The following is a 12,993-nucleotide window of genomic DNA, read 5'->3' as shown; positions in this document are numbered from 1 at the left end:
CAAACTTTACACAAACCATCCTTGAATAATGCTTAATAATGCCTAAAAGTTGCATTACAATCTGTAGAGTGGTTTCGGAGTCCATAAAGGACAAACAAACAAACAAAATTGGATTTTATATACTGTATATAGATAAACTAGTGCACCTGTTGCTCGAATTCGAGCAATTGCAAAGTATTACAGGTGTTATTTCATAACAGTCATAATTTCCGATGACTTAAAAGAGTCAACTCAAAGATAATGTAATAAGGATTCAAAAATTTTAATTGGCTTGAAAACATTGATATGATGAATTAGCCAACCCATTTCTATCGAAATAATAATGCAACTACGTGTACAAGAGAAAATATTTCAAAGAGGCTACACGTTTGCCAAAACACTATGGTAGTCTGTTTATCTCAACTGCTGATCTCTTTTACACTTTTGAACTCCAGCCTCCTAAAAGAGCAAAATTGATCGATCGAAGAGACATTACAGTATAGTAAATTATCAGGGAAATCGATATCCGATAATATAAAACTTTCTGTTTGTATTTTGAAAACAACTTATAATTTTTTGGCCTGGTCAATGGAAAAAAACTAACATAAATACTGATTATTATCGAAATTTAATCGACGATACTCCAAATACGTAGTTTAAGCTTCGCATTGATTTTAGAGTCAAGCTAAACTGTAGACTGTTCTTAAAATATCTAAATCAATGAACAGTTGTTACTAATATTTCAACAGCTGAGTGTCAATTTATTTTTCGTCGATACATGTCAACAAAATAAGTTATTCATACACAAGCTAGAATAATAATAAATTAAGTCCATTAGAATATTGGCAAAAGTATTTCATCATTTAGTAATACCTAAATCGTTCAACAAAGCTTAAGAATGACAGAAGTTCCTTTGATGGTTATGCCTTGGGTAAATATACATCTCAAAATTATTATTTAATTCATCAATAATCCTTCCATTTTGGCATAATGTAGTATTTTGTCATCTCAAAATGTATCGTATCAATATCATATAGATTGTTTGGTAAAGATTAGATCTTCGATAATAAGTATTTGAAGTAGAATTTAAATGCTTGGTGTGGTTTAACGAAAAGGTAACATCATTAAGAAGACAGATTTTCTAACCTAGGAGTCCTCAATGTAATTCAAATATAATGAAAATGAGGACCCTTTTAGGCTACAATCGGTTCTGAAGAACTGGATCATTGCATTAACATATGAAGATGGATGACCAGAGTTCAATATCGGGACGTAACAAGAAAAATATTACATTTTTAACAACTTACTTAAATGTTAGGTGTAGAAATAATTTAAAAAAGTGTAACTGATATTTCCAGCATCGGCCAGATCCTTGTAAGCCTCTCAAAATGCAGACGGACGCTGCTTTCAAGTCTTCCTACCTAGACTATCTAGCAACTCTTCGTTTAGACTCAGACCCATTGGACTTACCACTTTCATCCATAGCAGGGACCATAGGTAAGTGAAATAGATTTTGTGTCAAAGACTGTACTAGATATAGTGTAAACTATGATGCTAATTGTGATGGTATCAGTTTGGAGGTCTTAGTGTATAAAGAAAGAAATATCTTGTTCACCTGCAACAAATTTGTGTTTAAAGAAGGAAGAAAACTGTTTAAAGAAAGCTACACTTCTGGGAGTTCTACCAAACAATTTTGCAAAAGTTTATTAAATGTCATAATTTAATGGCTTTACCGAATAGTAGATCTTAAAAATACGGTTGCTGTTTAAAGTATAAAGTTAATTAGGCCTACAAGACAGGTTTTTGCTTTACGAAGTTTGTAATTGAAATGGGGAAGCTTTTTAACATGAGTTGCAGGAGGCCAGCCTCAACAGTAGCAATGAATACATATAGCATCTTAATACTAGGGGTTTAACTTTAATACTAAAAATTGAAATTTTTTTTTATTTTGAGTTAGCCAGTTAATTTAAGTGTTTTATTGATAGGGATCATTGACTTTAATCAATTATTTTTAAAAGGGGGCTATGGATTTTGTTCGTATTTTATAGCTAAAACAATTAATAACACATACCGTAACATTTTTGTGTGGTTGTTAACAGTATCTACAACTGTATTGTAATTATTAGTTCTTGCATAATAATTGCTTAGCTAAAGATACGGAATCATTTTAGTCGTATATTGTTGTGGTTTTTTTTATTATTGCTATTTTAGATTATTTATAGAACAAAATATAACTTGGTAAATATAACCAACTACCCTACAGGTCCGGCAAGCAACAACGTGGATATGTTGGTAGAGCTGATGAAGGTCGGCATGTCTATAGCAGTGGTGCCCCTGGCACTAGGTACCCGGCAGGCTCAGCTAGACACGATTGCCAACATTCGCACTGCAAACACAACATTTACCAACATGCGGGACATGGTGTACCCACTGGGCATTGCTGTGCAAACCAAGGGTCCCGGGCTGAGAGTGGGGGGTTTAGTGAAGGTGAGTAATATTAGCCTATGTGGCCACTTGTATCGGAAGTGGCATTTTCCTGTTCGCACCCATCTTTCAAAGTTGGGTTTCCACCCCAGTGGCTTTAGAGTTTTCAATAGGTATTTTCCCTATGGGTATTCACTTTTAAAAATAATCATATCTTGTTAATCAATCTTGACAGGTGTTTTACCTAAACACATAATTTGGGTTATATCATAGGTAAAACGTACTCCCTTGGTAGATATCTCATCCTTATGGATCAGATGACGGCAATTGTATTGTTAGTTCCACCCGGTGCACTGTATCGTGTAGATATTTTGTAGTCATCTTTTGTTTCCATTTTATTCTTGTTATTTTAATAATTAAAAATCTCGTTCAGCCAAATAAGTCTTCTCACAATCAATAACTCGCGTTCCCCAGTTATATACCTAAACTGGAAAGCGCAAATTATTAAATTAACTCTAAAATAATGGAAACACGGTCCACCAGGATTACGCCACCTGGGCCGGGTAGACACCGGCAAAGGGTGTCCTCCTGATTGCGAACAGTCCTGATTGCGAACAGTCCAGACTGCGAACATGTTTGGGTCTACGAGGTGGAGGGGGTCGTCCGTGGGGTGGGGAGGTTTCCTGATTGCGAACACATTTTGAGTGGTCGGGGTTTTCAACCCTTTCATAGAAACCCTTAACAGAATGATTTAGCCTAAATCACAACTTAAGACTGCTAGGTAATATACATAATGGAGAGGATGAATGTTCTTGAAGACACATATCTTTATAGCAGTCATAATTTTCGTCGAGTTTAAAAGACCACACTAAACGCTTATGTAACTAATTGAAATGCTCACGCTATTTAATAGCGCTTTGAAATAATAAACGCTTCTTGTATTTTCTGAGACGAATTATTAGACACCTCAAACGTTAAAATCGGTACAGAAATAACGTAGCAGTTTTGTTTACAAAAAAAAAAAACCCTCACGTATTAATATTAGAGATACTGACTATGGTTTAACATTATTAGCCGAAATAACATGCATTTGCCAATATCAAAATCCAAACTCAATCATTACCTAAAAAAACATCGTCAACGAGCAATTTAAATAGCAACTAAAACAAATACAATACTCACATACATCTTACATCCGAAATATCATGTATATGCATTACACATTACAACATCAATAATTCAATCACATTTCCAACTCAATCATTACCTAATAACATCAAATACAAGCAATTAAAACTCACGTTCAACAACAGCGACTAAACCATCTTTACAGATTCCAAAATATTTGTTCGCAGTCTGGACGACTCGTGTTTAGGTAGTCCACAGCATTTTTGAGGTGTTCGCAGTCTGGACGATTTTACCCTTGTTCGCAATCTGGACTGTTCGCAATCAGGACACAACCGGCAAAGCGCCACTGCCAAATCTACCCCCCCCCCCAAAAAAAAAACACCGTCATTGCGCCAATACGGTTTTTTTACATATATTTTTCTAAGAAACTACCCCAGTAGGTAGTGAGCAAACAATGGCGTCCGTTCCTCATTTTCAGTTCAAACCACATTTAAACTTTAGTTTCTTCCTCCATTATCGGGTTAGGTTAGGTTACATTCCATCTTCCGCCCGATTAACAGGCTACCTGGCTACCTGTGAACTACAAGAACTCAACGTGTTTTCTAAGCCATTTCCTTTTGTTACTAAAGCTTATTATGTATCTTTGAAATACTATTAATCACAATCATTTCACAGGATGTTCCAGTAATGTTACCGCTCCACCACAAACTCACTTTGACCACTGACAAGGCGTGGAGAACCAAAGGAACGGAACACTACCTCTACATCAACCTACCTGAGATGTGCCATATACTCAACAAAGCGGACATTCTACTGGTGGGCAGTGGCGTAATCATCCTAGAGGTGGAGAATGTTGGTGAGAAACTTTGATCTTGTGTACCAGCACTTAGCTTAGTTAATGTGTCTTAATCACAATTATTGAGTTGTACATCAAACTCTCAATAAATGTATGATCAAAGCCATACAAACCTCAAAGAATGAGGTTAAATAGTATTTTTAAGTGAATATTAGTCTATAAATCATCACTAGGGCGGTTAGTGATCATTCTACACTAGCCACTAGCTCAAGCTTTACTGCCGAGAAAAATAGAGGTTAGCAGTTTGTCAGGGTCGAAAAGACACTCTAAATCTGCACGCAATTGACTTAAGATTTTTGTCACAAATTATTTCTTATTATTATTAATCGTACTTAACCTATTAATAACCCCCAGTTAAGCGAATAAGAGGTATAACCTGTGACATTTCAATTAGCTTTAAGAGCGCAGGAGCCGTATGCGACCAGCAGACGCTGCAGCGGTGCGCGCCGTAACTACACGGCAAACTTAGCGGTGGACGCCAGAACTTATGCTAACCGCAGCACAGCTGACGGTCTATATAATATATTCTATTTGTCTATGGTTTTACCTGCCAAATCATATATACCTTACAAAAAGAGCACAAAATATTTATATTTTCATTCAGGGTAACTTTTTCCTTGCGTCAAACCATTACGCGTTAACACCTTTACACCTCGTAGCACACATGCATTATAGTCTTTAAGAATTTTTTTTCTTATTGTGAAATTGCTTGGTGATGCTTTTCAGAGAAAATTTTAAAGTTATATCCCTGAACTTCTATAGCTACTCTGTACCGTAAATGTTGAACAGTTCACCCACAATGATCACAGACTACACTACGGACAACTATTGTGTGTTCAAACTAGTTTTAAACTGCTTGTACATTTTATTGAATTGGTGCTAATAACATTTTTTTCTTGTAGACCAGACTGAATGCAAGTGCGTGGTTGTTGGTGGTGGAGAGGTTGAGAGCTACATGCCCGTGTCTATACCTGACGTCCCCCTGAACCTTCCACCACTCACTGACGAGGACGAGGACGACCTTAGAATGGCAGCAGAAATGGGAGTGGACATTGTGGTGGCCACTCACACTCAGAACAAGAATCTGATACAGGACATCAGGAAAATACTAGGTGACGCTCTAAAACAGTAGAAAACTAATGTTACGAGATAGATAGGATACATCCAAACTCAGGAGATAATAATTTTATAGACGTTTACATATGTTGAAAAAGAATAATAGATGACATATTGTATGGGCTTACACAACAAATTTGGGACAGAATTACCTAAAGAAGTTATATCCTAAGAAGGACTAAACTTCAATGTTTGAAATTCTTGAATTATTATGATATTTTCTTTTGCTATTTCGCATTATATATAAAACCACCCAACAGAATCCAACATTGGATAACATAGTTAGTTGTTATATTAAACACATTTACAGGTTATTTACATTTCTATGCAATATATAAAAAAAAAATTTGACCTAAGTGTAAGTTGTTCAATGAACTTTAAGGGTGATTTTATAATATTTACAAAGGATCTATGTTTTGAATGGTATTTTAGACGAAAGCGACGGAGGATCTGGAATAAAGATATGGGCTCAGATAGAGACCAACGTGGCCCTAAAGAACCTAGAGTGTATCTTAGAGGTTGTTGACGCCATTGTTCTCTCCAGACTCAATCTTCTACAGGATATTCCCGTAGAGAAGCTCTTCCTTGCTCAAAAAATCGCACTTTCCGCGTGTAATAAGGTAATTACCGTCCCTTAAAAGGATTTTTATTTTGAAAAATATATAATAAGGCATTCAGTTAATTGTTTAACTATTCATAACTAAATACATAAATTGTGCACTATGTATTATACTATACTCGATACTCTACTATTAGTGGTGCTCTCCTGCAAGAATTTGTCAGCAAAAGGTTGATTATGGTGGTATCTTTTTCAGTACAAAATTTCAAATAATGGTGATAGTCTAAAAAAACTGAAGTTTTACTTAATTTTTTTTAGGATTACTGCCAATTTTTATGAAAACATTATAATGATAATCCAAAAACTTATGTTTACAGGCGGGAGTTCCAGTTTACGTTTCATCTCACTTCCTCCCCTCGATGCAAGTAGCCACGACCCCCTCCATCGCAGAGGTCAATGACGTCACCAGCGCCATCTTGGACGGTGTGGACGGCTTCCTAATGCGCAACACTGTCTCTCACGGCAAACATCCTGATATCGCTATCAGGTTTTGAGTTTTATTTTACATAATAGACCTAACTACATCGACTACGAACACTTAAATAGAGTCTTATTAAATTTATCCAAATTTGATGTCACGACTGATGGCATACAGTATGCAAGGCCCGAAAAACCTTCGAAGTGTATTACACGTGGTAGCCATTTTCTAAACAAACTTTTTTGGAACTAACGTTTTCTAGTCTTGCGGCTAAATACTAGTGTATTTTTGGATTTTTTTTTTATAAAAATTCAAACAGTCTTTGTCTTTAATAGTGTTAAAATAATTAAAAATGTCTACATAGGTGAAATACAATACTGCACGCTCTGTTTATAGGCAACTCTGAATATAAGGATGCCAATAGAACAGAAAGTTTACTGATGCATTATTTCAGGACTCTGACTAAGATTTGTGTGGAAGCTGAGGCGGCAGTGTGGCACCATCAGACTTTTTCGTATCTAAACGCCAATGTAAGTTTAATAGTAAACACAAAAGTAAATACTTATCAAATACGTAATTTTATTACATATCATAAAACTATGAGGCCCTCTACATAATGTCTATAGAGCCAGAACTAGGTCTACACAATATTCACAATAGTGCTCGGTTAAGAAGGGTTTCGCGAATTAGAGAATCGTTAAATAGAGTAATCGAAATGATGCAAAGTTTTAGTCGCAAGCTTTAGAGGATTTTCAGTTGTCGAACACATGGTGACTAACTAACAATTCTATTAAAGACAATAACATTCAACCAACTCAACAGTAATTCAATATTCAAAATATGTTAAATCAAGGACTATTTAAACGAAAAAAGGCTTACATTTTCAGGCCAAATATTTGCGTTTTATCAAGTGATTCTATAAATAGCATTACAAAAGCATATAAACGTGAAAATATGTTATTCCTAAGATTAATAATATTATTGCAACTCGGTGCATAACTACTCGTACTCCCTTCTCATTTGTTCTAAACTCATGTTAATCTACATTCCTTGTAAAGGAAGAAGTAGTCATAATATACCATTAGACAACCAACTGTCTACAACATACTCAGATACTAACTACTGTGCGGAAAAATATATTTCTTTATAATTTGTATATGTGTATTGTATTGTTTAACTTATGGAAATAAACTGTTTGACTTTGACTTTGACTGTTCATGATTCCATTTGGCATCTACAACTGCATTCACCTCTGCCAACAGGCACCGGCGCCCTTGGACCCGACCCACTCCATCGCCATAGCCGCTGTGGAGGCGGCTCTCAAGTCTTCAGCTTCGGTGATTCTTCTGGTCACCACCTCTGGTCGGTCGGCGCAGCTAGTGGCGCGCTACAGACCCCGGTGTCCCATCCTCGCTGTCACCAGATACGGCCAGGTGGCGCGCCAGCTCAACTCGTGGAGGGCGATCGTCCCACTACACTATGTCGGTGAGTAAAACCTCAGAGAAAACAGATAGAAACAAAACTATGTATATTTGAACCCAGCCTATGCATTAATCCAACTGTAAATTGAAAATAGTATATTATACTGTAATATACTACGATGTATCTAAAAGATGTATCCGGCTACTCTCAAGCTTTCTCAGCTTTGAACTGTCACATGGCGTCAGGATGTTATTATTATACACAGAATATCCCCATTTGTCACGTTATATGCCAAACTAAGGGAGATGGTAAAACCTTTTAGTGTAGCACAATCCTGTGGTTCTCTTATTGAACTACGTTGTATAAAAACAAAGAATAAATGGCTGTAGATGATCTAAATAGATTTGTTGTGTACAACTACAATATCAAAAGTTGTATTATTTCACAAGCCATAGTAGTAAGGCAATGCAAACGTGAGATATGCTTGAGATACAGCTTTAGGTTGTACTAGTGTACCTGTTGCTCGAATTCGAGCAATTGTGAAGCATTACAGGCGTTATTTTAAAACGAATAACAGTCATAATAAGAGTTACTGTGATATTAGGATTTTCCACTGATTTGGTAATAGAACATTACATTGCAAAACATGGCACGATTCAGAAGAAAATCAATTTTAAAATCAGAAAAAAACCTTTGCAAATACATAATTTTGACAAATTTAGTAAATCACAATTTAAATAAATATTAACAGCTGCTTCATTCAAAAGTAGTGTAAATGTATGCATATGGTCGTAATGTAAACACATCTGAAGAGGGAACTTTAAAGGCCTCTGGGGCAGAGCCCCAAGGGAATTTACCTTGTTTCTCTTTTGATAGCTCATCTACAGACTAAGACCTCTCTTTAGAGACCCCTACCAAGTTTCTACGCCCAGCCGTTCTCTCAAATTAGCTGGGACAAAAACCCAGTTTTTTCTCCATAAGAAATACATGGGATGGGAATTCAAAGGCCACTGGGGCAGAGCCCCAAGGGAATTTACCACCTTTCTCTTTTGATGGCTCATCTACAGACCAAGACCTTTCTTTAGACACCTCTACCGAGTTTCTACGCCCAGCCGTTCTCTCAATTTTGCTATGACAAAGAAAAACAGTTTCAAATTAATATAGAGATATCTCACAGGTTTATTTAAATAGGGCTACTGTTGTCAGCAGGGAAATGTATTGATGTAATGTAAACAACACATGGATATGTAAGCTAAAATTGAGCCTCCTTTAAAAAAAAAAAAATGCTAAAATAATCTTTTGGGAAATAGTCATTCCTTAGAGCCAGAAACAGATTTATTGTACGGAATTGTATGGTAGATTTATATAATTAGGTCCTCATAGGGGTAATGTTATGTTAGTTTTAGACCAGAGTAGTTTTTAGTAATTCATTATAAAAATTGGAAAGAAGAAAATGTTTTACTTTGTATTTTAGATACGCCTCTACCAGAATGGACTAGAGAAGTTGACGTGCGATTCCAATTCGCAATAGAGTTCGCGAAACACAAAGGCATCGTCCGCCCAGGGGACGTGATGGTGTTGTTGAACGGATGGAGACAAGGTGCGGGATTCACCAACACCATACGAGTAGTGTACGCGTCCGACTCATTCCCTTGGGTATATCCACACAAGCTACCCGAGACCATTCCGTCAGATGATGTTGTCGAGCAGGAAGAAAATTCTGCTGGGGAACCTTCGGCGTCTACCTCTAGAGTTGTTACAGTCACGGGGAGTGTGGTTGTACCTCCTAGTCTTAGCTCAAGACTAAAGTCTATGGAGGAAGACTACAGAAAGATTGCGACTGATAGATCTCAAGAGATTGAAGACATATTACTAAGCTCCGTTCGTTCGTTGAAAACGGGTACGGTGACGCAAGAAAGAACAGGTACGGTTCGGAAAGATCAAGTGCATGAAGCATCGAGTGCAATATCTCATAAACTTGCGAGTAAACTAGGAGCAAACTCTGACATCAAAAGTTACCATTCAGGTTCTAAAGTAGTTCCAGATCCTTCGGTAAGGTATATTCATGGTGAAGATAAAGGAAGAGCTAGTGTGGTCAGTGTACAAAAGGCGACAGTTTTGAGTACCAAACCAGCGACAGTGTTGGGTACCAAACCAGCGACCGTTGTTTCAGTAAAACCTCCAACCATCGTGTCTACAAAACCTCCCACTGTTTTATCAGCCAAACACCCAACCGTGGTATCAGTCAAACCCCCAACTGTTTTATCAGTTAAGAACCCAACAGTCATAAGTACTCAAAGAAAAAAAGAAAATGAAAGTTTAGAAACAGTTTCAGAAGTGATAAAAGAGGAGAATTATGAGGAAAAATGAGAGCTCGAGTTTCCATTATTTAGTTTAAAGTTTACCAATTATTTATTTTCATTATTGTTATATGACTTAAATTTGTATACTGATATACAAAATTAGTTTATTTTGATAAAAAAAAAGTTATACATGACTGTTCTTTTATAAGATTAGTTGTTCTTATAGAGAACTGATTCAGGTTATACGATATTTTGGAAATAAAACCGCTAACGAAATAATTAGAAAGCTTTGATAATACTGATTGTTATATTGTATGTTATGTTTATTTTCGCTTACATATGTTTGTAATTATAGGGAAATTCCATTAATATAGGTTGTGATTTAGAAGGAAACCATCGGATGCTTCTGCTGTCAATGATATTATGCAGATGGGCTTCCTCCTTCACTCTGCCTGCTTCCTTTTAGCTGATTGGATGCATAAGATTATAAAATAGGATTGCAATCTCCCTAACAAGTTTTTGACTCTGTATACAAGACTTTTCTACAATATCGGTAGTGTTTGTATTGCATGAAAATTATTATAATCCATGGTCATTCATACTGTAGTGATACAACTTTTTATTGTGAATACTGTAATACTTTTGCCCATTGATGTAATAGTTCCTTTAACTAAATATAGTCAATGAAATTCGTAAATCTTACGAAACAATGTAAAAAAACTAAAACTTTCATATTCAAACCCAAATCAGCTGACTGTTCCAAACATGTTAATTAAACAAAACATAAGCTTGTCGTTTCAGAATTTGATGATGTTTTTAGGATCTGTTAGTTTTCTCAGTTTCTTTTACAAATGAAATATTGGAGGCAACTCAAACACGAAATCAAGGTTTATCAATATTTATAAAATGTTCACCTAAAACTAATAAACAATACTGTTCAGCTGTTTTGGTTTAAACTTACACCGGATTTTAGGCCAAAATTCGCAATAATCAGATTGTTAGGGGTTTAAACACGTATCTTCATAGTAGGCACTAGTTGCTGTACCTAATCTTCACTACTGAGTATGACCAAGGAATAGAAAAATATTCATTTTAATCTACTTGGTACAAAGTAGTGTCATGAATAACATTGATCATAAAAAAATCACACGATCAATAACATTAAACGTATTACAATGTTTTTTTATCTAGCAAAAAATAAGATAATTCTGAGATATACTTTATTTCTATCAGGACTGTTCGTAACCTTTCACAAACGCTGTGTGAGCTATGAGCTGTGATATAGTCTGATTTAAATTGTTTGGAAATGAACGCTTGGCCAGATTCACTGTGAACACACAATTTAACCGAACACCCGACATCACAATTATTGTGTAACTAGCAATATTTTAAGAACAGTACCCAGTGACATTCCTCCATCCAGGATGGTGGGTGTTCAGCTCTGCGAGACTTCGGTCTCCCACCTGCCTGTGGCTGAGGTTCTATGGGGCTTGCCCTGCCTGTGGTATACGACTGACATTTAGTGAGGCATTTTTCCTCGGCTCTGGAAGTAGTATCTTCCTGGGAGGTGGAAAATGGGCAAGCAAAGCCCCCAAAGGGGAGGTAACTGCTCGGTGTTGAAATCGGCGCTGCAAGTAGGCCATAGCTAGGACGACTGGACAAGCCAGCCCCTTAGGGGAGAGTACCCAGTGACATTTCTCCATCCAGGTTGGTGATTTGTTCAGCTCTGCGAGAGGTGGAAGTGCGTCATCAATCTCTCACCTGCCTGTGGCTATGGTTCTATGGGTTTCGGCCCGCTTGCTGTGTGCGATCAACATTATGTGGGGCAAATCCTCAACTTTGGAAGTAGCCTTTCCTGGAGGTGAAATCGGGCAAGTACCCGTAAGCTCACGGGGACACTCTAGGGGAACGTAACTTTCCGCAGTGTGAGGGTAACGGCTGGGCGCACTCCATCAGCCAATCCCTGTCTCTGAGCCCGGAAGGTATGGTTATCTAGAGTGTGGGGGGTTTTCTCTGGAACCTCAATTGAGTTAAGGGTATCGCCACCTTTGGTAGATAGGTTCATCCGGGTGGGTCCCACTTCTAAGCCCGCCTCCTTTTGGGAAACCCTGAGGGCCTGGCAGTGATGTTGGGCTTGATGGGCAAACGAAGTAGATCGGGTGTTGGGATCAAGCCCGCTAGGGGTATCTGGGGATCTATCGCTCTGGGTATCCCTGGTTTCCCAGCAATGGGATGGCCTCGATCGGGTAGTGGTGGAAATGGGGGGTTGGGGTTCCCCCGTCAGCTTGCTGGCGGTCCCCTTCCTCCTGGTTTTGATGGCGGGTTTCAGCATGTCAGGGATTGGATAGGTCCCGAGTGTTGCTTGCACTAAATGCATCAGGGCATATCATTATGGGCCTTCAGGTTTCGTACCTGCTGGATTCCAGGTGGAGTGACGCTTAGACAAGTAGCCGGTATCCCTGGTTAGGATTGAGGGGCAACCCTCTTTCCGAAGGGTTGCTTCAGCAGCCGGTGAGCCTGATGACCTTAAGTCATCCGCCCATAGTGTGCCTGAGGTTGGTGCGTATGCTCCGGCCTACACCATGGGGCCCGGGTATGTTTAATTATTAGGTACCGGGTTGCAGTTGAGGGGTTTCGGCTCTTTTGACACAAACAAATGGAATGGAACTACAAATCACTATTCATAACTTTTAAGAGAGGTCATGTTTTCGCTTATAACCTCTCATTG

At 37.7% G+C, this 12,993-nt stretch overlaps 1 protein-coding gene across 1 annotated transcript; it reads left to right on the top strand.

The window, feature by feature from the left end:
- The first annotated feature begins 790 nt into the window (after window positions 1-790).
- Window positions 791-12,700, top strand: LOC129000278 (pyruvate kinase-like). Its single transcript, XM_054427239.1, has 13 exons — window positions 791-910; window positions 1,338-1,476; window positions 2,243-2,466; window positions 4,207-4,387; window positions 5,290-5,499; window positions 5,936-6,123; window positions 6,440-6,609; window positions 6,995-7,070; window positions 7,803-8,025; window positions 9,437-10,252; window positions 11,689-11,867; window positions 11,990-12,110; window positions 12,669-12,700. Exons 1-13 carry the CDS (start codon window positions 878-880, stop codon window positions 12,698-12,700), a joined length of 2,592 nt encoding a protein of 863 aa, XP_054283214.1. The 5' UTR covers window positions 791-877.
- Window positions 12,701-12,993: the final 293 nt, after the last annotated feature.

The sequence above is a fragment of the Macrosteles quadrilineatus genome, unplaced genomic scaffold (genome assembly GCF_028750875.1).
Source record: "Macrosteles quadrilineatus isolate MER2022 unplaced genomic scaffold, UCM_ALF_1.0 Scaffold_8__2_contigs__length_117827958, whole genome shotgun sequence".
Taxonomy (NCBI): domain Eukaryota; kingdom Metazoa; phylum Arthropoda; class Insecta; order Hemiptera; family Cicadellidae; genus Macrosteles; species Macrosteles quadrilineatus.
The sequence above is the reverse complement of the archived record's forward strand: the minus strand, read 5'-3'. Positions and strand labels throughout refer to the sequence as shown.

What these genes read in the sequence shown, in the direction of transcription:
- LOC129000278 (XM_054427239.1), top strand. Translation starts at nt 878, where the DNA reads ATGACAGAAGTTCCTTTGATGGTTATGCCTTGG. An exon ending in ATCCATAGCAGGGACCATAG is followed by an intron (nt 1,477 to 2,242) that starts GTAAGTGAAATA and finishes ACTACCCTACAG; the next exon opens with GTCCGGCAAGCAACAACGTG. An exon ending in GCAAAGCCCCCAAAGGGGAG is followed by an intron (nt 11,868 to 11,989) that starts GTAACTGCTCGG and finishes TGATTTGTTCAG; the next exon opens with CTCTGCGAGAGGTGGAAGTG.